The sequence below is a fragment of the Salvelinus sp. IW2-2015 genome, linkage group LG11 (genome assembly GCF_002910315.2).
Source record: "Salvelinus sp. IW2-2015 linkage group LG11, ASM291031v2, whole genome shotgun sequence".
In the NCBI taxonomy this organism is placed as follows: domain Eukaryota; kingdom Metazoa; phylum Chordata; class Actinopteri; order Salmoniformes; family Salmonidae; genus Salvelinus; species Salvelinus sp. IW2-2015.
This window is the reverse complement of record NC_036851.1, coordinates 9,357,908-9,385,257: the sequence shown is the minus strand read 5'-3', so window position 1 is coordinate 9,385,257 and position 27,350 is coordinate 9,357,908. Positions and strand designations below refer to the sequence as shown.

Here is a 27,350-nt window from a genome sequence, read left to right as displayed (position 1 = left end):
ACATTCTGGGAGAGAGAGAAAGAGAGAGACAGAGATAGAGAGAGAGCATGGGAGAAAGTGAGAGAGCAAGGGAGAGACAGAGACCGAGTTGGGTAGAACAACAGCAATGGTACTGTAGTGTGTCTGATAAAATATTCTAGCAAAAAAATAGTTAGCCCATAAAATATTTGTCTGAGTAGTCATTTATGTTACTTTGATTTTAAAGGGCGATTGCACTTCCTGATTTGGCCTTGTTTTAGATTTGGTTCATTAAGAAATGCTAGCGGCCATAACTGAATTCAAACGTGAGTTGGTTTCGGGGTGTGGTTTGTTGTGGGTGTCGCTTGTGTGTGTTCGCAGGTGGGAAGAGTTAGACAAATTATTTAGGTAATTAGCTTCAGCAGACTAGTGTGCGACTGTGGCAAAGTTGGTTTGACTTTGGATAGCCTATCTCTGGGGATAGTTAGGGACCGTCAATGAAATACACGATATAAATGGGACAATATTTTCATGTTGCCCATATTTAAATTAAATGCTTTCAATATTTGTATATGAATTTCTACAATTTATAATTGGTTTGAGGTTTTTAATTTATTGAAGTTTGGAGCTATTCACCTTTAAAATATTGTGGTCCCTAACTAGCCACATAGGGATATCGAATGTCAAACAAACTGACCATGGCCATTACCAAACCCAAGGAAAACTGTTATGGTACCCTTCATTCCAGAACATACATTTTTACATTTTTTTCATCTCACAAATCTGGATGAGACTAAATCTATGACCCAAGTTATCCTATTCACATTTTGTAGTCAATTTTGACAGTAGAATAAATGTGTCTGACTCATATCGATCCCATTATAGGCCATTTTCAAAACGAGAAATAGCTTTTTAGGGGCAGTCGCTCTTTAAGGACATTGTGGACTGATGAAAATCTAATCAGGTTAAAAACCCACTAAAATATTAACATTTCATAAAAGTATCATCACACACGTACATACAAACAAAAAAAATCACCACAATCATATTAACCGACACACCTCGTCCACTGGAGAAGTGAAAAAACTCCAAAACTGTATCAATCAAGGTGAAACTAGATACGACAAACAGAAAACGCAAAGAAGACCAACCAAACTCAAGTTAAAACATTGATAGTTGTCTTCATCCTCCTTTGAACCTTGTAAGTGTAAGAAGAATATCTTTTACACATTTAGGGTTGAGCTGTAGCCAGATCAAGAAAATAAAGAGTAGGTGCGAAGTGCACAAAGACACAGTGACTCCCTTTGTCCTGTCGTTTCCTGCAATTCAAACGTACTGGCCCGCTTTTGGGAAATGCGCACACAGTAGCCTACCATCAGCTGACTTGCGTTTCAGCATTTCTCTCAGTATACAGTAGCCTATCCCCTGGCTGCTCAAAAGGCCAAGTACATTCCTTGGAAAACGGGAGTTCCCTCCCATTTCTCTACCTCTAAACAGGCGACAGGGTCCTTCAAGGCAGAGTTCAAGTGAAAGTCCCCTTCACCTCTCCTCCTGCTCAGTCAGTCTGTCGATTGGGTTAGTCACACAGTCACAGAGCGGACACTTTGAAGACAGTGGAGCTGGCTGTGGTGTTAATACTGGCGGCCTCTGGGCCGGTGGGGGGAGGGGGGGGTCTGCGCTGGGGGGGTCCGTGGAGACCGCCCCCGTCAGTGGTGTCGGAGGTTGCCGTGGGGATGCTGATGATCGCCGTGGTGATCTGACTGCCCTTGCAGTTGATCGGTCCCACTTCGTCTGTYTTCATGTTGAGACTGGAGCGACTGAGAGAAAGAGAGAGTGAGAAAGAAGAATGAGAGAGTAATGAGATAGAGACAGACACAGACAGACAGAGGGAGGGAGATGGTGGAAAAATACTGTAAAAGTGCAGTCATTTTACAAACGGCCMAACAACTTGTTGTAACAAGAGCGATAGATATGATCCTACAGTGCCCTCTAGTGTTTTCTATGGGGACTGCATGTGTGCGTGACGCACATCTGTGCTGAGTATGATGAAGTTGCCCTAAGACACTGATCTAAGATCTGTTTCGTTAATTAATTTCCTTCATAAGGGGATTGTAGATTTGTGCCTAAGGAGAGTCAACTTCAACCTGTATCCATGTGCCTGGCTGCCTGCGGTCTCTAACCTGGTGGTATGGGGCAGCTTATCCCCACACTGGATGTGCAGGGCGCTGAGCTCCTGTAGTGCGCCCTGCTGATGGCTGGGCTGGAGGGGCAGGCTGGAGTTGGGTAGGGGGGAGTTCATCTTCCCCCGGCGAGTACAGCAGGTGCCTATGGGCCCGTCCTGGCTGGAGAAGGAGGGACTGCGGGAGGTGTAGCTCTGGATCGTGGTCTCCAGGCAGTTCTGCTCATACAGCTGCTCATCCACAAACTCATGGGCCTGCGAAGGAGGAGAGGGATCAAAAGACAGCTGCTGCCGGGTTGATTATATATTCACACTATTTAAGTGAATATATAAGGTTTATATAGTGATATAATAGTTGTTATCACTATATAAAATCAGACCTCAGAGGATGTGTGCCATGCTGGGTAACAGGTCAACCAGTGTTTCCCCTAGGATTGTTTTCAGCAGCGTTGGTAAAGTTAGCATTGGTGGGGTGCTCCGGGGGCATCCTTTTGCTGGGGGTAGAGAACATTTTCCAGTTTTAAAGCTAGTGTCCTGCAATTTTACACATTTTGCCATGGAGCTGAGAAACAAAAATCTGTCTTAAATAAAATGTTCTGCAATTCTACACAGTTTGCCTTGTGCTTATGCTATCTGAGTGACAAAAAAATTATAACAAAATCTATGGCCCCCAAGCCATGAGATTATGGACATTTTAGATTCTCCCTGCTGTAGAGTTTTTATTTTGGGGATTATTCTCAAAGATGATCTTATTAAATCTTATCTTATCTTTTCTACATACTCTATATTTGGTTTTAGTCATCCTAAAAACTATTTTCTTGGGGGGGGGTCACAGGGAAAGGTCCATTTGTGAAAAATGTATTGAACTTGATGCAGCTAAAGAAAGGATTATTACTCTTCATGAATAAATAACAAATTTGACCAAGCGCCTTGAACTGAATAAGGATTCCATGATACTATCGGCATCTTCAAATGCTTCCTATCAAAACATCCAAGATCATAATGGGACCTTCCTGGATGGACTATGATCAATTTCCGTCACTGCACCCCTCTACAAGCTTGAACCAGATAATTGCTGCTCATTGTTCGACTCCAGGTGAGTGTAAATGGAGTCGTGTCGGAACCAGAAAGAAGAAGAATTGATCTCGGCGCACCTGCCTTCTTCCCCCGCATCCGGACTTAAGACTTTCAAATCGCTTTGAGCCCCTATACCAGCTATCTTCTGCCGGGGACATGGGTGTCCTCTCAATGGCTGTGGATGCCGTCCAGCTACCTCTCCCTGTCCTAGTCAATCAACTGCCTGGGCACAGAATGAACCACTGCGGCCCCCCTCTGCTGGGCTGTGCTCTCTGGATCAGAGCTCTGTCCCTTTGGCTGATGTGGCCTGCAAGCAGCCGGCGTCTCAGCATCCCTCTTCTCAGGTGCGTTATGTGGCTCTGGCCTCGCAATCAACTTCAAGACACGTTAGAGGCCAGATCATTCCAGCTATTGTGATAGGGAGTTCAATGTGAGGTATAGATCTGTACCTGGGGCAAAAACGTTGTTTTACTGAGGCAAAAGTTCAGGCTGTGTGTGTGTGGGCGGGGGGGGGGGGTGATACTGTCATGGTTCATGTGGGGAGTCGAATGACATTATGAAGGGCAGCTCAGAACAGCTGAAGATGGATTTAAAAGAACTGATTGGGTCACTACTTGACATCAACAAATATCTGGCCCTCTGCCCTCCCTAAATCGTGGCATTGAATGGTTCAGCAGACTTTTAGCCCTCCATAACTGTCTACGAGACTATTGCAGCTCTGTGAGTGTAACATTTATTGACAATTTTAAAACCTTCTGGAAACAAAGCTTGTATTATAAGGAGGATATACCCCCTGCTATATAAAGAGTTACCTGTCTAAAAGAACACAGATGGTGTTCTTTAATGGAAGCCTCTCCAACAAAATCCAGGTAGAATCAGGAATTCCCCAGGGCAGCTTTCTAGGCCCCTTACKTTTTTCAATCTCTACTAACGACATGCCACTGGCTTTGAGTAAATGTATGTGGATGACTCAACCCTATACACATCAGCTACCACAGCGACTGAAATGACTGCAACACTTAACTAAGAGCTGCAGTTCATTTCAGAATGGGTGGCAAGGAATAACTTAGTCCTAAATATTTCAAAAACTAAAAGTATTGTAATTGGGACAAATCATTCACTAAACCCTAAACCTCAACTAAATATTGTAATGAATAAGGTGGTAATTGAGTAAGTTGATGAGATTGTAAACTGTCTACTATTGATACAACAGTAGCTAGGATGGGGTAGAATTCTGTCCATAATAAAGTGCTGCTCTGCATTCTTAACAGCACTATCAACATAGCAATTCTTACAGGCCCTAGTTTTGTCGCACCTACTGTTCAGTTGTGTGGTCAGCTGCCACAAAGAGGGACTTAGGAAAATTGCAATTGGCTCAGAACAGGGCAGCACGGCTGGCCCTTGGATGTACACAGAGAGCTAGCATTAATAATATGAATATGAATCTCTCCTGGCTCAAAGTGGAGGAGAGATTGACTTCATCACTACTTATATTTGTGAGAGGTATTGACATGTTGAATGCACCGAGCTGTCTGTTTGAACTTTTGGCACACAGTTCGGACACCCATGCACCCCACAAGACATGCCACCAGAGGTCTCTTCACAGTCCGCAAGTCCAGAACAGACTATGGGAGGCGCACAGTACTACATAGAGCCATGACTACATGGAACTTTATTCCACATCAAGTAACTCATGTAGAAATACACCTTATGGAACTCCGGGGACTGTGAGGTCTGAGGGCACACACTTAATACGTTGTGAAATCTGTTGTGAATGTATTGTAATGTTTTAAAAAATGTATAACTGCCTTAATTTTGCTGGACCCCAGGAAGAGTAGATGAATGGGGATTCATAATAAATACAAATACAAACATGTCTCCGTTATTAGAATTGTAAAAAAAGAAAGAAATGTTTTGTACAGAGGAACCCTAATTTTCTAGTCATTGAGTATGGTTACAGTATGGTTTTATAGGCATTGAGTATGGTAGAGTATGGTTTTCTATTTATCGAGTATGGTAGAGTATGGTTAGAGTATGGTTGACTATTTATTAAGTATGGTAGAATATGGTCAGAGTATGGTTTCTATTTGGCGATCATGGTAGAGTATGGCCAGAGTATGGTTTTCTATTTATTGAGTATGGTAGAGTATGATTAGAGTATGGTTTTCTATTTAGCGAGTATTGTAGAGTATGGCTAGAGTATGGTTTTCTATTTATTGAGTATGGCGTTCCATTTATTGAGTATGGTAGAGTATGGCCAGAGTATGGTTTTCCATTTATTGAGTATGCTAGAGTATGGTAGAGTATGGTTTTCTATTTACCAAGTATGGCAGGGTATGGTCAGAGTATGGGTTTCTATTTATTGAGTTTGGCAGAGTATGGTTAGAGTATGTTTGTCCATTTATTGAGTATGGTAAAGTATGGTTAGAGTATGGTTTTCTGTTTATTGAGTATGGCTTTCTATTTATTGAGTATGGTAGAGTATGGTTTTCTAGTCATACAGATGTAGGCTCTTAATTTAAGACAGTTTTGCTGGACCCGGAAAATAATCCCGCAGCAACAGGAAATGTGAAATATTATGTGGATTATAATTAATGGACATTTTCGTAGGGGTTGATACATTTTTAAAGTTTCGAAGTGGAAATTACAAACTTCAGAGGCCTTTTTAAACCTCAAGTTCAAAAGTTGTACACTTCCAGCATTGCAGGACAGTTCTCCTGCAACAGGGCGATCAAATGAAGATCCTACATCTGTAGAGTATGGTTGGACTAGGTGACTCACAGTTGTCTTCTCCAGACAGTGCAATAGGTGGTGGTGTTGACTCTCTAATAACGATATGCTCTTGTTGTGCTGCTGTTCCTCTTCCTCGGACCCCTTAGTGGACAAACAGAAAACACACAGAAACACAGAGAAAAAAACATACAATGCAAACAAACATTGTTAATATTTGAGCTCCAGGTATTTTGTTTCATTATCAACATGGCTACCAAACAAACAGTGAAGATTGTATGTGCCACTGGTGTTTCAGTCTTTTCTGACAGACTCAAGCGCCTAGAGAATGCTGCATGTGTAGAATTTCATTGTAACATGTGATGGCTGATTTAAATACCTCGTGGATATTGTTTTGCTTGTACGGTTGTTGCTTCAGAGAGTTGAGAAAGAGAGAATAGACAGACAGAAAGAAACAAAAAGGCAGAAAGTGCTTTACTCATCTGGATAACTCTTTACATTTCTTTCGTGAATGACTCATCCTAGTCTCACAAAAAAATGTGTATCTATCAGTTAAACATTTTTAACTGCTTTCAATAACAATCATGGTAAAACACATTTTAAAAACAATATGCTGACACACCTGTTTGCAACAAATGCTGGCCGGCACAACATTGGACAACAGCTGGAAATACTCGAGTCTCCATCAACAGAGATCTGTTCCATTAACTGTCATTCAAACTACACACACAGTCAGTCCAATGGTGGACGGTAACACAACGTTTGATGCCTCTGAATGATACTCTTTGAAGGTTTTTCAGTTGGATGAATTCATCCGGAAGTATAGCCTATCTCCTGTGAGAGGGATACGCTACATGACCAAAAGTATGTGGACACCTGCTCGTTGAACATCTCATTCCAAAATCAAGGCCAATAATATGTAGTTGGTCCCCCCTTTGCTGCTATAACAGCCTCCGCTCTTCTGGGATAGGCTTTCCACTAGATGTTGGAACATTGCTGTGGGGATTCAGCCACAAGAGCATTAGTGAGGTCGGGCACTGATGTTGGGTGATTAGGCCTGGCTCGCAGTCTGCGTTCAAGTTTATTCCAAAGGTGTGCGATGGGGTTGAGGTTAGGGCTCTGTGCAGGCCAGTCAAGTTCTTCCACAGAGATCTCGACAAACCATTTCTGTATGGACCTCGCTTTGTGCACGGAGTCATTGTCATGCTGGAACAGGAAAGGGCCTTCCCCAAACTGCTGTTACAAAGTTGGAGGCACAGACTCATCTAGAATGTCATTGTATGCTGCTGTGATAAGATTTCCCTTCACTGGAACTAAGAGGCCTAGCACGGACCATGAAAAACAGCCCCAGACCATTATTCCTCCTCCAACAAACTTTACAGTTGGCACTATGCATTTGGGCAGGTAGCGTTTTCCTGGCATACGCCAAACCCAGATTAATCCGTTTGACTGCCAGATGGTGAAGTGTGATTCATCACTTCAGAGAACGAATTTCCACTGCTCCAGAGTCCAATGGCAGAGAGCTTTACACCACTCCAGCCGACGCTTGGCATTGCACATCTTAGGCTTCTATGCGGCTGCTCGACCATGGAAACCCATTTCATGAAGCTCCTGACGAACAGTTATTGTGCTGACGTTGCTTCCAGAAGCAGTTTGGAACTCGGTAGTGAGTGTTGCAACTGAAGTCAGACAATGTTTACCCGCGACACGCTTCAGCAGTCACGTTCTGTGAGCTTGTGTGGCCTACCACTTCGCAGCTGAGCCGTTGTTSCTCCTAGACGTTTCTACTTCACAATAACAGCACTTACAGTTGACCGGGACAGCTCTAGCAGGATAGACATTTGAGGAACTTACTTTTTGGAAAGGTGGCATCCTATGACGGTGCCACATTGAAAGTCACTGAGCTCTTCAGTAAGGCCATTCTACTGCCAATGTTTGTCTATAGAGATTGCATGGCCGTGTGCTCGGTTTTATACACCTGTCAGCAACGGGTGAGGCTGAAATAGCCGAATCCGCTAATTTGAAGGGGTGTCACATACCTTTGTATATATAATGTACTTTTGCCTGTTGATGTGTGGAGTAGTAGCAAACAAATAACCAAGAAGACTTAACGGAGCTTGTCATCTGACTGAGAATAACTATATCGGGAGAAATTCTTCCAAACTCCTTTGAGGACAGAGTTAGCTACACTGCAAAAAAAAGCCTTAACCAATTGCTTAATTGGCGTTACTCTGTGAGTTTAGTGGACTTCAAAAGGACAAGAATTATAGCTAACGTGTTAAAGTTTGTTTACTCAACAAACTTTTCTCAAAGTGAGCTGATATTAAAGAAGCATGTTGAGTAACATTACAAATTCATTATAATGCTTATGCTCTGGTGCGGGTTGGTTTTTCAGAATTGTTTGTTTCAATACCTGTGTTTTTGCATATACTTTGATTGGTTGATACATTTTATTCTACACAAACATAAATAACATACTTAAAAAACATGTTTTTTACTCATCCAATCTGTTAGTAGTTGGACTTATTGCACCTGTTACTGAGATGGCTGTTCAAGTTTATATGATTTAGGTAGTCTCAATAATCAATCTTCCCCGGCAATCATTCTGAATGCAGGTTGCGGGTGATTAAAAGTTCCAATTGTTGGATATCCTCACTCTGGCTGGATTCCAATTGGAATTACACATCACTTTGCAAGGCAGCAAATTGTGACTTGCAGGCTTGATGTGGCCTGTAAACCAGAAGTTTCAGACCACTGTGTTAGGGTGTAACTAGGCCCTCAAAGAAAGGTTTTATGATACAGTTGAAGTCGGAAGTTTACATACACTTAGGTTGGAGTCATTAAAACTMGTTTTTCAACCACTCCACAAATGTCTTGTTAACAAAGTCACTTTTCCAACAATTGTTTACAGACAGATTATTTCACTGTATCACAATTCCAGTGGGTCAGAAGTTTACATACACTAAGTTGACTGTGCCTTTAAACAGCTTGGACAATTCCAGAGAATTATGTCATGGCTTTAGAAGCTTCTGATAGGCTAATTGACATAATTTGAGTCAATTGGAGGTGTACCTGTGGATGTATTTCAAGGCCTACCTTCAAACTCAGTGCCTCTTTGCTTGACATCATGGGAAAATCAAAAGAAATCAGCCAAGACCTCAGAAACAAAATTGTAGACCTCCACAAGTCTGGTTCATCCTTGGGAGCAATTTCCAAATGCCTGAAGGTACTACATTCATCTGTACAAACAATAGCACGCAAGTATAAACACCATGGGACCACACATCTGTCATACCGCTCAGGAAGGAGACACGTTCTGTCTCCTAGAGATGAATGTACTTTGGTGCGAAAAGTGCAAATCAATCCCAGAACAACAGCAAAGGACCTTGTGAAGATGCTGGAGGAAACAGGTACAAAAGTATCTATATCCACAGTAAAACAAGTCCTATATCAACATAACATGAAAGGCCGCTCAGCAAGGAAGAAGCCACTGCTCCAAAACCTCCATAAAAAAGCCAGACTACGGTTTGCAACTGCACATGGGGACAAAGATCGTACTTTTTGGAGAAATGTCCTCTGGTCTGATGAATCAAAAATAGAACTGTTTGGCCATAATGACCATCGTTATGTTTGGAGGTAAAAGGGGGAGGCTTGCAAGTCAAAGAACACCATCCCAACCGTGAAGCACAGGGGTGGCAGCATCATGTTGTGGGGGTGCTTTGCTGCAGGAGGGACTGGTGCACTTCACAAAGTAGATGGCATCATGAGGGAGGAAAATTATGTGGATATATTGAAGCAACATCTCAAGACATCAGTCAGGAAGTTAAAGCTTGGTCGCAAATGGGTCTTCCAAATGGACAATGACCAAAAGCATACTTCCAAAGTTGTGGCAAAATGGCTTAAGGACAACAAAGTCAAGGTATTGGAGTGGCCATCACAAAGCCTTGACCTCAATCCTATAGAAAATGTGTGGGCAGGACTGAAAAAGCGTGTGCGAGCAAGGAGGCCTACAAACCTGACTCAGTTACACCAGCTCTGTTAGGAGGAATGGGCCAAAATTCACCCAACCTATTGTGGGAAGCTTGTGGAAGGCTACCTGATATGTTTGACCCAAGTTAAACAATTTAAAGGCAATGCTACCAAATATTAATTGAGTGTATGTAAACTTCTGACCCACTGGGAATGTGATGAAAGAAACAAAAGCTGAAATAAATCATTCTCTATTATCATTCTGACATTTCACATTCTTAAAATAAAGTGGTGATCCTAACTGACCTAAAACAGGGAATATTTACTAGGATTAAATGTCAGGAATTGTGAAAAACTGAGTTTAAATGTATTTGGCTAAGGTGTATGTAAACTTCTGACTTCAACTGTATATGTAATGTATTGTCATAAAGACTTTAATTTGAAAGATAACATACTCACTTAGACACTCACTTGGTGTAGGCTACAGTACTGAACACCAATGAATACAACAACCATGTTGCTAACAAAACAGTCATGGGTGGTAACTACCATTCACTCGATAGGCAAAGCACTCTGGGAAATATGCAAATAAGGTTAAATTAATTCTCAAGTTGAATTGTATGTTCACTCAACCAAAAATKTAAAGTTTATTGAAGTAACAATTCAACTTGAGAATGTATGTTGGTTCAGCTATATGTCCCAGTGTCCAAAACTCACAGATCTATTGCAACTGAATCGTTGAATCAAATTATTATTTTTCACAGTGCAGTTCTTCTGTCAGATATGTGGACCCACGCAAGCCCTGGCTCTCTGCAGTGACATGAACGTAATTATAAGTRCCAGAGCGCTGTGACTCATCACAGCCCTGGTAAAACCACGGACTAAATTAAGCCTCTGTAGGCGTTACCATTTTTATGATAGCTTTGACACTTCCAAAACTCCCGTGGACGCTCAGCTCCCAAGTCTTTTACAGCGTGGATTTCAGCCCGTGCCGCTGTTTAACAGACTGTTGCTGTGAGCATGTCAGTTATGTTCGTTTGTATGGATGTGTGCAATTTGTTATTGTAATCCATCCACCATTCCCTTAATGGAGAAGACGTGAAGAGATATGGGAGGTCTGTCCATGAACACCTGCTCTGACGCGCCCCGTCTCTTAATTCATCACACAACATGAATTCTAATGCCTGATAATTGACAGGGTCGTTTTGAGCCATTTGCTAATGGAATATTTCAATGTAGCGACCAGCACAATCATGGACAGAAACAAAGCGTAACACATACAAAAGCAACACAAACGTGACTGTGGCACTCAGAACACAATAACAGTTTTCCATCTCCATTTTCACCATGTTTAATTAGGCTATAGAGAAGACAAATGCCTGGCTCGGCTTAATGACCTGTAGAACGAGACACAACAGACTTGTGAACTGGAACAAGACAACACAACAGAGAGAACTAAAACACCCAGCAGGTTGAAATGGGAGCAAGCCAAGACATTTAGTAAAGAGAGAGGAGAAACTGTCTGGYCAGTAATGAAGATGCCCAGACAATCACAATAATCACTCTAGTCAAAGACATTACAGCCACATGGTGCCTCAATGAATCGAATCACTGCTGTTCGGCCTGAGATCTGAAAACTTGCGTTAGCCCCCTGAGCTAATGCTTGAGTTTCAGCTCAGCGGGCTAACTCAACCTTGTGGTATGCACCACTTGTGTGCATATCTCAAACTAGGATTGGGTCTTCAGAGGTCAAAGGGCAACCTTACTGTGAGCTCCAGCAGTTCGTTGAGGAGGTCGTTGCGTTTGCTCTGGAAGAAGCCCGTGCAGGAGCTGCCCGTCTGGGCTATTCTTATCCGGGCCAGTCTGGCTTTCTGTGGAGGGAGAGGTTAACATGTCAAACCCAGACATGGATGAGATATGTCTTATCATCATCTAGTGGTGAGAATTCGCAGCCTCATCATCACCCCTTCCCTGGATGATGTAAGTGTGTCACCATGGATTTGAAAGGGCTAGAGTGGTCTCACCATGTAAACATTGTGGTGGTGATCACTTTCAGTCCTGTTCGTATCACAAGGTATCAAGCTATCCATCAGTCTTAGTCTTACCCACAGCTAAAGCAGCATGTTCATTATATAGCCTCTTTAAATCCTATCCATTTGTCTCAGCCGTCATGATTCTTTCTCCACCTCTAGGACTGAATTATAAGTGAAGTGAAGACTACATTGAGATCGCAGGGGACATCTAAGAGTGATATTAAAGAGGAGATTCAAGTGCCTACTCTGAGACAACAGACTAAAGTGCTTTTCAATCGTTCAAGGTGAGAGTATTTTAACCTTGGTCCGGGCGATTGCTTTGCACAAACACATTTTAGATATCCCCACAAAGAGTAGCATTGCCTTCCCTGAAGACTCTTGACATGTTAGGGTTTAGAGGTTTTGGTGATTCAACCTGTGAGACAAGCTATGCTGTCCTCGGAGATTCTAGGGCGCCAGGCTATGTGCGACGGAGCTAGCACCTATAGCCTGGTCCCAGATTAGTTTGTGCTGTCTTGCCAACTCCTATGTAATTGACAAGACAGCACAAAATGATCTGGGATCAAGCTAGCACCTCTATGCTGCTGCTACTCTCTCTGCCTGTCACCAGTGGGAAATAAAAGACAACTTTTAATTTAAATGAGCAGGCTCATGACATCTGCTTTACTTGACATGTTGATCAAAGGCTTCGTTCGACGCATGGAAAGCTCAAATGAAAAACTGGAGCAGTAGCTAACTGAGAGGAGTCTTTGAAAATGTCGGTGATGTGCGCTGATGGTTTCTTCAAAAATAAGAGAATAAACTTTCAAACTTAATCCTGTTCAACTTCCTTCCCATATCGCTTCACTCTGTGCTGTCTGACGAGAGTGGATGTTTCACCGATTCAGCTGTGGCCACAGCCCAGCCACAGCCCAGCCACAGCCCAGGAGTAAAATAATAGTAATCTCTGAGCAGTGTGTCTGATCTGATCTAATGGAGCCAGCATCCTCTCTGTCCAATCAGACGGGCAGCTGGACTGCAGCCGTCCACACATGACACAGGATAAAGTTCCAGGACTTTCTCTGAAGGGAAGCCATTCTCCGTTCTGTGCCTGAAGTTTTTCTTCTCCCCTGGACTCCCTCTTCTCTCTGCCTCTGCCAGCACACTGTTTCTCTCTGTATGGCTCCACCTGACTTTGCCATTTCATTAACACTGTGACCCCAGACCATTCAGAGCCCGCTGTGCTCCTGGTGAGAGCCCTCCCAATTAGTCGAGCAAATAAGATTTGTGATTTGTGTTACACTAAAATAAAACCTCAGCCGCCGTGACTCTGGACTTCGGTAGCACGTCACCAGAGGCTGTCCAGGCTAGAGGTGACCCTCAGTTAAAGCAAAGGGGAGRGTGCATTAGGGGAGACTGCCGCACATTCTTCTTGATACCCTTCTTACATATTATTGTACTTTTCTATGACAATAGAAGAACTACCAGCCTATTTCTGTGCGGGAAGCACATATCTGATAGACGTATATTTAAACGTCTGTACGAGGGAGATAGGATAGGATACATGAGAAGTTATTTTTTCCCAGCTTTGGCCCCAGATGGCCAGCTAATTGTACTGGGAGCCTGGAGCGGCCCACTATTAGAGTGAAATGAAGATGGATGRGGGGGGGGAGGGGAGGATAGGGGAGGGGTGAACATGGCTAATTTGAGAGACACCCGCTCTGGCTCGTCAGCGCACGTGGAGCAAGGTGCATGCGGTGAACCTCCCCTCCCGTCTCCGTTTCAGCAGCCTGGTATAAGTGAGTAATAACTGTTAGCAGATAGGGGGTAAGGGCCGTGAGGGGCACCGGGAAATTAGAGATGAACCACTGCAGTGTTAGAACTCTTGACAGGTTTCCACTGCAATTAACATAATATAAATCGTGATGTTACTCACTGTAGAAGAACAGAGGAAAGCGTACACTAGCAATTTGCCTTAACAGTTGACCTCAGGAGTGACCACAATAGCTCATCTGCATCTACTTCTTATCTGCCCTTACTCCCACAAGGTCATTCTAAGGACAGGTATCTAAAGAGGGAGAGGGCATCAAATGAAAGGAGGCTGTTTCTCAGTCTCCATGCCTCTTACTGGACTCACCTGCACCTGGACTCTTATCTTTTTCATGAAAGGTCAACCCCACTGAGGCTGTAGTGAGAGTAGTTAGCCACCACTACTTAATGCTTGGTGTGTGTGTTTGTGTGAGTGTTAGGGCTGACCACATTTARTCGACTGGTGGATTGTTTGGTCGATAGGCTGTTTTTTAGTTGAGCAGTCACAACAACAAAAATGCTGTGGCACACGAGACACCTGTCTGATTCTTTGCAGAGGCCGCGGGGATGGCACAGTCCAAGACAGGTATCGGCAACCTAAGACACGAGAGCTGCAAGGGTATTTGCCTTGGCACGCCAAGCAATTTGATAACGTTCAGAAAATAAGTGAAATTGCATTTGTTTCCCCTATATTGCTATTGCTTTTGACCTAAATACAGTTGTGAGAGTATTCCTTAGGCCTACAGTACGTGTGAAGATAATGTGTCTGGTGTATAATTTAAAATGTTGAGTTAAGAAGGGTAGCGTGGCTTTGATGCACAAGGTGCGTCTCTCTCCAGAATGCGCTCTCTCTACCACCAATTTGTGTGCATTCATTGTTTCATAACTTCATTGTGTGAATGGTTTGCCCTTTGATTGTTAGTGTCTATCAATTCACCATTACATACAGTACATCACCAGTTGTACATTTACCGTTGATTCCCATAATTTTTTATCAACAATGTTTGTTTGGTTACAGTAATTTCTGTTAACGCATTCAATATATTATTAATACAGTCATTTACCGTTGTTATTGTCAGAGTGGACACTTGTTTGCAGAGCTCACAACCTATGCTACACTTGTGAGGATCAATTATTTCATTCCGTTGTATTTTGTTTGGAGCGCTCCTGTCAATGTTGAGTCGGGACGCACACCTGAGTACGTATAGAAGCAGGCTACCTGGCCTGCGCGCAAATGTGTAAAGGTGCCCATTTAGGGATGTCTGATAATATTTTGGATTATCTTAACTCACCACCACTAATGTGCTGTGGAGCTGCTCAATGTATTTTTTCTTCACCTCAAACAGCAAGTAAACAAAGTCTGTTTTGACATACATTAAATCCAATCAGGATTTTTCTTTGCTGGCCTTTGGGGAGATAAATCTATCTAGCTAAGTCAGCCATTGGCTAGGCCATCAGAAGCTAATAAAGGCATCTGCCATTCAACTGTATTAGGGGAAAATTTGGGAGTGACAGTGGAATCAACCAATCACATTTTGACTTAATGGCTGGGACCGTTTTTACAAAAGCTTATGGAAACTTCTGCCTTCTTGAAGGCCAACAGGTCGCTGGGCAATCGCGAGCTAGCTTTGTTGTCGGCTAGTTTGCAGCGGCTGCAGTAGGTCTGTTGGCTAATTTGTTAGCTTCTCCCTTTTCAATGATAACTTTCAACAAGAAGTTAAGTTTAAAATTATCTGGTGAGTGGAACTGCCTTTGATACCATCGATCACCACATTCTTTTGGAGAGATTGGAAACCCAAATTGGTCTACACGGACAAGTTCTGGCCTGGTTTAGATCTTATCTGTCGGAAAGATATCAGTTTGTCTCTGTGAATGGTTTGTCCGCTGACAAATCAACTGTACATTTCGGTGTTCCTCAAGGTTCCGTTTTAGGACCACTATTGTTTTCACTATATATTTTACATCTTGGGGATGTCATTCGAAAACATAATGTTAACTTTCACTGCTATGCGGATGACACACAGCTGTACATATCAATGAAACATGGTGAAGCCCCAAAATTGCCCTCGCTAGAAGCCTGTGTTTCAGACATAAGGAAGTGGATGGCTGCAAACTTTCTACTTTTAAACTCGGACAAAATAGAGATGCTTGTTCTAGGTCCCAAGAAACAAAGAGATCTTCTATTGAATCTGACAATTAATCTTGATGGTTGTAAAGTCGTCTCAAATAAAACTGTGAAGGAACTCGGCGTTACTCTGGACCCTGATCTCTCTTTTGACTAACATATCAAGACTGTTTCAAGGTCAGCTTTTTTCCATCTACGTAACATTGCAAAAATCAGAAACTTTCTGTCCAAAAATGATGCAGAAAAATTAATCCATGCTTTTGTTACTTCTAGGTTAGACTACTGCAATGCTCTACTTTCTGGCTACCCGGATAAAGCACTAAATAAACTTCAGTTAGTGCTAAATACGGCTGCTAGAATCCTGACTAGAACCCCAAAATTTGATCATATTACTCCAGTGCTAACCTCCCTACACTAGCTTCCTGTTAAGGCAAGGGCTGATTTCAAGGTTTTACTGCTAACCTACAAAGCATTACATGGGCTTGCTCCTACCTATCTTTCCAATTTGGTCCTGCCGTACATACCTACACGTACGCTACGGTCACAAGACGCAGGCCTCCTAATTGTCCCTAGAATTTCTAAGCAAACAGCTGGAGGCAGGGCTTTCTCCTATAGAGCTCAATTTTTATGGAATGGTCTGCCTACCCATGTGAGAGACGCAGACTCATCTCTTCAGTGGGTCATATGATTGAGTCTAGTCTGGCCCAGGAGTGTGAAGGTGAACGGAAAGGCTCTGGAGCAACGAACCGCCTTTGCTGTCTCTGCCTGCCCGGTTCCCCTCTCTCCACTGGGATTCTCTGCCTCTAACCCTATTACAGGGGCTGAGTCACTGGCTTACTGGTGATCTTTCATGCCGTCCCTAGGAGGGGTGGGTCACTTGAGTAGGTTGAGTCCCCTCCTGTCTCAGCCTCCAGTATTTATGCTGCAGTAGTTTATGTGTCGGGGGCTAGGGTCAGTTTGTTATATCTGGAGTACTTCTCCTGTCTTATCCGGTGTCCTGTGTGAATTTAAGTATGCTCTCTCTAATTCTCTCTTTCTCTCTTTCTTTCTCTCTCTCGGAGGACCTGAGCCCTAGGACCATGCCTCAGGACGACCTGGCATGATGACTCCTTGCTGTCCCCAGTCCACCTGGCCGTGTTGCTGCTCCAGTTTCAACTGTTCTGCCTGCGGCTATGGAACCCTGACCTGTTCACCGGACGTGCTACCTGTCCCAGACCTGCTGTTTTCAACTCGCTAGAGACAGCAGGAGCGGTAGAGATACTCTTAATGATCGGCTATGAAAAGCCAACTGACATTTACTCCTGAGGTGCTGACTTGCTGCACCCTCGACAACTACTGTGATTATTATTATTTGACCATGCTGGTCATTTATGAACATTTGAACATCTTAGCCATGTTCTGTTATAATCTCCACCCGGAACAGCCAGAAGAGGATTGGCCACCCCTCATAGCCTGGTTCCTCTCTAGGTTTCTTCCTAGGTTTTGGCCTTTCTAGGGAGTTTTTCCTAGCCACCGTGCTTCTACACCTGCATTGCTTGCTGTTTGGGGTTTTAGGCTGGGTTTCTGTACAGCACTTTGAGATATCAGCTGATGTAAGAAGGGCTATATAAATACATTTGATTTGATTTGAACTGTGTTTTTTACTGCAGCGCGCTTGCTGTTGTTAGCCATCTCTTTGAAAATAACCAACGTGTGTGAAACATTGTTGCATTTCAAGTGGAACTGACAGCATTTTAGCTAAATGAAATATTATTAAAATCTGTTCATTTACACCCCCAGGAAGAATATGACACTTTTWWWAAMAWWWTCTGAAAAGCTATCACTTAGATATGGTAATTTTCACATTTTCATAAATTCTTCCAATTTTGGGGAATTACGTATACTAAATTCTAAATTCTATAGCATTATAGAGTGGGAAAGCGGCTGTGCGTTGGACAATTATTAGACACTGTAGTAAATAAAACCAAATATAAACATCTGTCTTGTCCAGGACTGGAGTCTACACAGATCGGTGCRCTATAGCCAAACAGAACTACTGTAGGCCTTTATACAAACAAGCCATTTGCCACACGGCCTGCCATCATTCACTTTGAACTGGAATGTGTGTTTACAGGCAGTTGCAACAGCATGACTTTATAGCATTAAAACGCATTTGCCAAAAGCCACAAAATAAACCTSAATTGATTTCTGCAAATATGCRAACACCACAGGAGTGCTCTTACATTTGGGAACTTTACAGTCCTATTGATCAAACAACCATGAAAAGGTAGGCTCTCTCTCCCTCAGTTATGCACATCAACAACAACAAGATCAACAACTAATGCTAGCCAGAGCAGGATTAGCTAAAATCTAACGAAGGAACATTAGACAAACCCTCTCAAACTTTTTCAGCTAGTTGGCTGTCAAAATTGCACTGATAAACGATGGGGAATTGTAGCCTCCTCGTCCTTCTGCAGCTTGCCTGCCAATGCATGCGTGTCCCAACCAAGCACACAAGCTAGCTAGCTAGCTGCTTCCAGACATAAATGATAGAACACCTCACTCTGACCATTTTACTCACCCTAGCAGAGCTGGTTAGGCTGTTAACATGTTATCTAGAGCGTTCTTGACTAACTATTACTTTTTGTGCCTACGTTTACTGACACCGGTCATATTCAGCTGGTGTTGCACGTTTGTAAATTCATCAGTTGTTCTGCACTCTGGTAACGTTACACTCAGACGAGAGTGCTCTGAAATCGGAGTAGATAGCCAGAGTGAATTTGCGAACGCAAGAGATATGCTAACTGGATAACAGTCATTCAAGTTCTTGCTATCTAACCAAATGGCATCTGCATCTCTAGCTGTGTATAGTCACCGAAAAACGATTTSAGTGGAAAAAGTCAGTCACTCACCCACTCCTCCAACGGCATGACATCCTCCTAGCAGGACATCCCTGTCGGCCAAACCCTCCCCTATCCCGGACAACGCTGGGCCAATTGTGCGCCGCCCCATCGGTCTCCCCGTTGCGGCCGGCTGCAACAGAGCCTGGATTTGAACCCAGAATCTCTAGTGACACAGCTAGCACTGCGATGCAGTGTCTTAGACCACTGCGTCACTCGGGAGGCCCCAAATACGAAATGTTTCTWTACATTTTTCAGATTTTCACTATCAAAATCACACGTAAAAAATAAATTAAAATTAAAAGAATGCTTAAACCACATCAATCTGATTGGGTGGGCCTTCCAGGGCCTGGCACCCCAATTGGTGGGCCTGTGTTCACCCAGGTCCATCCATGTCTACGCCCCTGATGCAAACAGCTCATGATGACAATTGCGCATCACAAATAGCCTACTAACCAACACTTAAGACAAAACTTTTTGTATACCTAGTTTGCATACCCATTGTTGCCATTTACTGGTAGATATSATAAATTGAAACGTCTTTCCTACCCTACCGRCTACTGACGTCATTCTTCTGTGAGCTGCTCCATGCCAAAACCAGTTGAGAGCTGCATACTCTTGCTGCCTGCAGATGATATTCCGCTGAAACTAGGCTACAGTATGTGTGTGGCGAGCAAGTGAAGTATTCACGTGCTTTGTGATTGTGTAGGCTACTTTGTGCATGATTTCTCTATTGTACTACATACTTGATAAGTCCTATACCTCCACTACACTACTTTGATACGCATCAGTAGGGATTAAGAAGTGAGTATACGCAATGCCAACTGAAAATAAATTGGGTATACGGTTTATACCTGCGTGTGTATACCCTCCACTACACCACTGGCCCTTTGTGTTTTACAAAAAGTGCACTCACCTACATGAGTGTGGCGGTATTACGGTTGCTGTCCTTTCAGAACCTGTCACACACTGAAGGCCTATAGGTTCGCTTAAGGCTGTTATTAAGACATTAACGTTTCAGTCGACCGCGAAGCGGTTTCATGCGCTGACTGAATGGAAGCTGAGTTCTTTACTCAGCTGGTCTAGGAAGATATTAAGAGTCCTCACTGTCCAACAGAGTACAAATGTATCTGACACCGAGACACTTATTATGTGGTCTCCAGTACTACAACACTGGGGACAGCCCTGTGGAGGGTTTTCTCTCCAAGGGACTGAGAGAAAAAACAGCAGGGTGTGTACAGTCTGATGGTAAGTATTAAAGTACTTCTTTGCCGTCGCCATTAAACTAATGATGTTTTGCGTTAATGGTGGTTTGATTTTGTGATGCTGGACCATGGGCATGCAGATCCATGCTGCGACCCCAACAGTTTCCAGTATGGAACCTCTCACGTCTGTCTGTCTGCAGCGCGTGCCAGAGGTTAATGGAGTCTCCGAAGTCAGGGAGGCGAGGGGTGTTGTATCCACACACACACACACACACACACACACACACACACACACACACACACAACACACACCACACACACCTCGCCTCCCTACAGCCGGAAGCGGGTCATCTAATAAGTGAATGGTGTTCACCTGTACCTTCTGCGCACGCCGTTTGTCAGCTCTCTGGTTCTGGTGATAGATTCGGCTAAAGTTGGACACGATGACAGGAACAGGCAGGGCGATTACCAGCACCCCGCTCAGAGAACAGATAGAACCAAAGATCTTCCCCGCGATCGTCTTGGGCACCATGTCCCCGTAACTACAGCAAGAGAGAAAGAGAGAGGGGAGGGAGGGAGGGAAGTAGGGAAAGATGAAATACTGTATTGGATACATTTAAAAATGCAGTCTACAGTTCTGAATCCGTACGTGTGGCCGTCCAAAGGGTTAGCATCTGTGTGTTGTGTGTGTGTGTGGTGTGTGTGTGTGTGGTGTTGTTGTGTGTGTGTGTGTGGTGGTGTGTGTGTGTGTGGTGTGGTGGTGTTGTGTGGTGTGTGTGTGCGAGATGCTCCCTACTGTTTGGCCTGGGGGCTAAACCCATATCAGCAACTCCTTCTTTCATTCCCAGCCTTCCCTTTTGTTTCTTTCTATGCAATACATGTTGCTCTCAGTTTCCTAGGCTGGGGCTAATTTGATTACACAGGTGAGGAAGGCGGTGACAGGCAGGCTCAGTAAGAGGTGGGGAGAGGCAGCGAGATAGAGGTGCTATCTGGGCTGCTCAGGCAGGGCACAACATAGTCATGCCAGGGGGCAACGTGCCAGGGAGGTGCCAGTGCAGGTCCCCTGTTGTGAGCTCAGGGTGAGCACTGGGGAACAAATCACTTTATCAATGGGCACTTCAGGTACAAGCTCTCATGAAGGCAAGCCAAATCAGAGGTGTGTTGATGGTGTGTGTGTGTGTGTGTGTGTGTGTGTGTGTGTGTGTGTATTTAGGGGGGTTAGGGTGTTGCGTGTTGGCAGACCTATTCAGAATCAATAAACCAGGAAAAGCCCTGAAATGCAAAAACCAGTTGTAGAGTTGGGAGAATGGCTGCAGAGACACACAGACACAGACCAGGTGCATTACACTTGGTTTGACTTGGATCCTCTCACTATTTTACTCGAGTACTCATGCCAGACACATCCTTTGACTTAAAGGTCCAATACAGCCATTTTTTATATCAATATCAAATCATTTCTGGGTAACAATTAAGTACATTGCTATGATTGTTTTCAACTCAAATGGTCAAAAATAAACAAAAATAGCTTCTTAGCAAAGATCAATTTCTCAAGCAAGAATTTAGCAAAGACTGTCTGGGAGTGGTCTGAGTGCAGAGGGGGAAAATGAAAACTAGCTAACTAGCTAATGCCACCAGGCAGGCCAAAACTCCATCTCACCAAATTTCAGGTAGTCTTTTCAAAAAGCTCTTACACTAAAAGGGCATTACCTTATATATACATATTTCCAAACTATGAGGTTGGAATAATACTGTGCAATTGTGAAAATTATGATAATGCCCTTTTAGTGTAAGAGCTTTTTGAAAAGACTACCTGAAATTTCTGCTTGTTTTGGTAAGATGAAGTGCACTGGGCCTTTAAACTTTCCTCCCCACTGCTTCCTGCAGAGACTCCTAACAGGTAGCCCATAGGCTGTTGCCTTCACTGCCCCTCAGGGGGACTCTCCGGGCCTGAAGGTACACCACTGATGTGGGCGCAGGCATCAAACTTCTCCTGATGGGCATTGTCTCACACTCCCTCTCCATTTCCAAACATCCTGTACGGCCTGTCATCTGCAGACTCCCCCTGCCTACCACTCTCACTGTTAACTGCCCACCAACTTCCAACCTCTGGATTATAGAAACACAATTCTGCCAGCTGTAGAAATGTGTGTGAGCAAAAGTGATGTTCCCTCATGTCACGTTCCTGACCTTATTTCCTTTGTTTTGTCTTTGTTTAGTATGGTCAGGGCGTGAGTTGGGGTGGGCATTCTATGTTATGTGTTTCTATGTTGGGTTCATTTTCAATTAGCCTGATATGGTTCTCAATCAGGGGCAGGTGTTTTACGTTTCCTCTGATTGAGAACCATATTTAGGTAGGCTGTTCTCACTGTTTGTTTGTGGGTGATTGTTCCTGTGTCAGTGTTTGTGCCACACGGGACTGTTTCGTTCGTGTTTTCCTTCCTGTTCGTGCGTTCTTGTTTTATGTTCTCAAGTACAGGTCTGTTCACGTCGTTTTGTTATTTTGTATTTTGTCAAGTGTTCTTCGTGTTCGTCTTTCGCTAATAAATCATTATGTATTCACACTACGCTGCACTTTGGTCCGATCCTTGCTCCTCCTCAGACGAGCGTTACACCTCAAATCTTTCCTATCCCTTCCTGCAGTATTTGAAGTTGACATTCTCCTTTTCTCTGAGCTAAATGGATGGCAATGGTATGCTTTAATAATAACCAACAGGTACTCCTAAAAAAGATAGCTTTCTTCTACTTTCTGGCTTGTGCTCTTTTTCAGAGTCAAGCGTTTTTAAGTAAAACCTTTAAGCGCTCTCAGCCGCTAGGCTATCTGCCGCCTACCACCTTTCCATATAGTGCACTACTTTTGACCAGAGGTCTATGTGCCAATTTATGGGCTCAGGGCTAAAGTAAAATATCCAGAATATGGTGTCATTTGAAATGCAGCCAGAGTCATAGAATCCTTTCCCATCAATCTCTCAGCTGTCAGAAGGGAGTCTCAGAGCTGCAGCATCTCTGAAGTATCGAGACGGGTATGTTGTGTTGTGTCCTGGCTGTCAAGTGGTGGATCTCTCAGTCCGTGCTCTCTGTCTTTCTGTCTGTCACTCTATTATTGATGACACCCCCTCGGCTCTGTCTCTGCATGACAGCTCTACAGTCAGACAGAAATGTGAAAAAAGAACCCCCCCTCACGAATAGTTGTTTTCTCTCTCCCTCGCTGGGTTTAGTGAAAGAAAAGTAGGCATTTTGAACATTCCTGGCGGTTATGATCGGGTCAATTTAATTTCCTTACTTTCAGACTTACGAACCAGCCGTTTACAAAACGGCAACAATTACGTTGGAGGTGGAGGCTTGGAACGCAGGGCTAAAGTAGTTCAAGGGAACTGTGAAACAGTAGAGCCAGTACTGTGAAGCAATTTGACTACACTACAGTGTGATTTTCCGACACAAATACATGAACTAGCATCCACTCGACACAACCATGGAAGATGACAGACGGAATTAGGATTATTAATTAATTAATTAATTAGATAAACAAACAGCTACACTGAGAGAAAGAGAGAGGGAGAAAGAGAGCTCCTGAACCACATTGTGAATGTCACTGGAATGGAACCTCATTATAATCAAGTGATTATAATTCACCAGGAAGTTAGCAGCTTGTTTTATGATGGAAAGAAAGAAAATTAGACATTTGAACATGCTAATTTGTCCAACTCATACAGGTTAATAAAGTGAACATGTGACAGAGCAAATGGTCTATCGATAAGATTTTTGAGCGAATTAGCTTCTTCGGACATTATATTGGCATTGTTGGATGATCCATATTGGTATTTTGTATTGTATTATCTTTACAGAGGAATGAGATGAGGATGATGGGGACGAGGAAGTAAATTGTGAAGAAATGTATTCAGTCTGTGTCCGAATTTTATCCGGCGAATTTCTTGGTCTTCATTAAAGAAAGGTGTGCAATTGTTTCCACATTAAAATGGACATCGTTTAAAGTGGGTTCCTCTTGATTGTATTCTGACGAACATGAAATTATCTAAATTGAATAGGTAGCGGCATTTCAAAAAGACACAGCACAACCAAAACAATCCATTTAACTCACTGATTACAGCTTGTTTGGGGACCGAATGAAAGCATTCGGTCCCCAAACAGATCTGTCAAACATAGTTACAGCTGTGAGGTGCTTAAAGATGCAGTCTGGGATCTTAAGCACCAACAAATTCGTAACATATTGGATAAATTGGATGAAGTAGGACATAAAATGTGCACAATTTTCAGGGACCCGTTTTTGCTCGTGAACACTACTTTCAAAACTACTAGCTGGAATTATAAACTGCTCTGGAGCATCACTAATGATCAAAACTCTGTTGCCATCAGTAGCCAATCCGGACACCTATCCAAGACATGGGTGTGTCATTGTTATTGCGATTTCAACTACTGTGACAAGTAATCATACATCCTCACATACCATGAGAGTTATACCATAGACTAGCATGAGAGTTATACCATAGACTAGCATGAGAGTTATAACATAGACTAGCATGAGAGTTATAAACATAGACTACCATGAGAGTTATAACATAGACTAACCTCATGCTTTTATTATAAACTCATGCTAGTCTGGTGGTTATACCTTTAATTATAGTCTGTTTTTAACTCCTATCAGTCATGTTTAATAATTTCAATTTAGCTGTTAAATTCCTAGTGCTAGTCGTGTTATAAACTTTCATTAATACAGTCTATGTTAAACTGCCTATGCCTAGATCCCTGTTATAACTTCATTATAAGGTCCCCTGTTTATAACTCCCTTATGCTAGTCCGTGGTTAATAACTTCCACTATAGTCTGTTATAACTCCTATGCAGTCCTGTGTTATAACTTTCAATGCTAAGTCATGTTATAAATTCCATTATAGTCCTGTTTAACTCCTTATGCTAGTCTTGTTAATAACTTTCATTATAGTGTGATACTCCTATGCTAGTCTGTGGTTAAAATAACCTGTTCAAATGCTAGTCTATGTTAAACTTTCATTATAGTCCTGTATAACTCTATCGCGCTAAGTCTTGTTAAATTTCATGCTTAGTTAATGTTTATAAACTTATTATGTTCCCTTGTTATGAAACTCCTATGCTGTTGTGTTATAACTTTTATGCTAGCTATGCTTATATCTTTCAATTAATAGTCCTTGTTTACTCCTATGCTTAGTCTATGTTATAACCTCATTGGTAAGTTGTTTATAATCTCAATGGTAGTCTATGTTATAACTCTCATTGTAGTCTGTTTATAACTCTCAATGGTAGGCTATGTTATACACTCTCAGTGGTTAAGTTCTGTATAACCTGATGGTAAGGCCTTAAATTGTTATAATATCTCTCAATGGGTAGTCTATGTTATAACCTCCTTAGTCGTTAATTCAGTAGGTAATGTATAATATCCCTCATGGTAGGTATGTGATAGACTCTCATGGGTAAGTTCTGTTATAACTCTCGATGGTAAGGTATGTTTATTAATATCCTCATGTAGTCTAATGTTAAAACTCTCATGGTAAGTGCTGTTATAACTCCATGGTTAGTCCTGTTATAAATCTTCATTGGCTAGGCTATGTTATAATAACTACTCAATGGTAGTCTTGTTATAATAAATACAGTCTGAAGTCTATGTTATAATACATACATGCTAGTCTAATGTTAATAAATCTATGCCTCAGTCTATGTTATAAATCCTCATGGTAGTTTATTAGTTATAACTCCTCATGGTAGTCGATGTTTATAACTCTCATGCTAGTCTATGTATTATACCAATCTCATGCAGGTCTATGTTATAACTCCCGGGTCATAGATCAATCTCATGCTAGTCTATGTATAACTCTCTGGCTTAGTCTATAGTTTAACTCTCGTTATGCTATCCCTATGGTATAAATCAATCTCCGTCTGTACTGTAGGGTATGTGAGGATGTATGATAACTTGTCAAAAGTAGTTGAAATCGCAATAACAATGACACCCCTGTTCTTGTGATAGGTTGTCGGATTTACATAGACTACATGACCAGTTTTAACATAGACCACCAAGAGAGGTTATAACATAGACCACCAAGAGTTATAAACATAGACTAGCATGCAAGTTATTATAACATAGACTGTGTGAATTATACAATAGACCAGCATGAATGCTTAACATAGACTTAGCAATGAAGAGTTTAACATAGGCTAGCATATGTTCTATAATAAAAGGTTAAAATTTTACTTGGGAGTTTATATATAGTGTGCGAGTCTCTTTGTTTTACAGCTTTACAGTTTATGCCGTTAGTCACACGTCAAAACTAAATATGTTCTCTGGGTGTGCACCACCTCATGCTTTTTATTATACTCCTATGCTAAGTCTGTGTTAAATTTCAATTATAGTCTGTTTTTAACTCCTATGCTAGTCTGGTTTAAACTTCCATTATAGTCTGTTATAACTCTATGCTAGTCTGTGTTATAACTTTCATGCTAGTCGTGGTTATAACTTTCATTATAGTCTGTAATAACTCCTATGCTAGTCTGTGTTATAACTTTCATTATAGTCTGTTTATAACTCCTATGCTAGTCTGTTATATTTCATTATAGTCTTATAACTCCTATGCTAGTCCTGTGTTATAACTTTAATATAGCCTGTTATAATTCCTTTGCTAGTCTGTGTTAAACTTTCATTATAGTCTGTTATAACTCCTATGCTAGTCTGTTATAACTCCTATGCTAGTCTGTGTTATATTTCATTATAGTCTGTTATAACTCCTATGCTAGTCTGTGTTAATACTTTCATGCTAGTCTATGTTATAACTTTTCTATAGTTTGTTATATACTCCTATGCTAGTCTGTGGTTATAACTTTCATGCTAGTCTATGCTTAAAACTTTTCATTATAAGTCTATGTTATCCTATGGCTAGTCTTATGTTGATAACTCTCATTGTAGTGTTTATAACTCTCAGGTAGTCTAATGTTATAACTCTCATTGTAGTCTGTTATAACTCTCATGGTAGTCTATGTTATAACTCTCATGTTAGTCTGTTATAACTCCATGGTAGGCTATGGCCGTTAGTAATATCTCTGATGGTAGTCTTGTTAATAACTCTCATGGTAGTCTATGTTTAAATAATCTCATGGTAGGCTATGTTATATATCTCTGATGGTAGTCTGTTTATGAACTCTCATGGTAAGTTCTATGTTAGAACTCTCATGGTAGTCATGTTATAATATCCTCATGGTAGGCTATGTTATAATCTCAATGGAGTCTGTATATACTCTCATGGTAGGCCTTATGTTATAATATCTCTCATGGTAGTCTATGTTTATAACTTCATAGCTATGTTATAACTCTCATAGTAGTCTATGTTATAACTCTCATGGTAGGTCCTATGTTATAGAATATCTCATGG

At 42.2% G+C, this 27,350-nt stretch overlaps 1 protein-coding gene across 1 annotated transcript; it reads right to left on the bottom strand.

Annotated features, from left to right (window-relative positions):
* Positions 1–1,630: 1,630 nt before the first annotated feature.
* On the bottom strand, positions 1,631–20,478 carry LOC111970557 (A-type voltage-gated potassium channel KCND3-like). Its single transcript, XM_070445527.1, has 5 exons — positions 20,317–20,478; positions 11,680–11,784; positions 5,996–6,356; positions 2,139–2,392; positions 1,631–1,775 (listed from the first exon to the last, which is right to left on the bottom strand). The coding sequence occupies exons 1-3, from the start codon at positions 20,473–20,475 to the stop codon at positions 6,258–6,260; spliced, it is 363 nt and encodes a 120-aa protein (XP_070301628.1). The 5' UTR covers positions 20,476–20,478; the 3' UTR covers positions 1,631–1,775; positions 2,139–2,392; positions 5,996–6,257.
* Between the last annotated feature and the right edge of the window lie 6,872 nt (positions 20,479–27,350).

Excerpts from the sequence above, each read along its gene's own strand:
- LOC111970557 (XM_070445527.1), bottom strand. The coding sequence starts at position 20,475 with ATGGTGCCCAAGACGATCGCGGGGAAGATCTTTGGTTCTATCTGTTCT. Across the intron at positions 11,785-20,316 it reads GGCGTGCGCAGAAGGTACAG|AAAGCCAGACTGGCCCGGAT; the intron begins GTGAACACCATT and ends CTCCCTCCACAG. Across the intron at positions 6,357-11,679 it reads ACGAACTGCTGGAGCTCACA|CAACAACCGTACAAGCAAAA; the intron begins GTAAGGTTGCCC and ends AACTCTCTGAAG.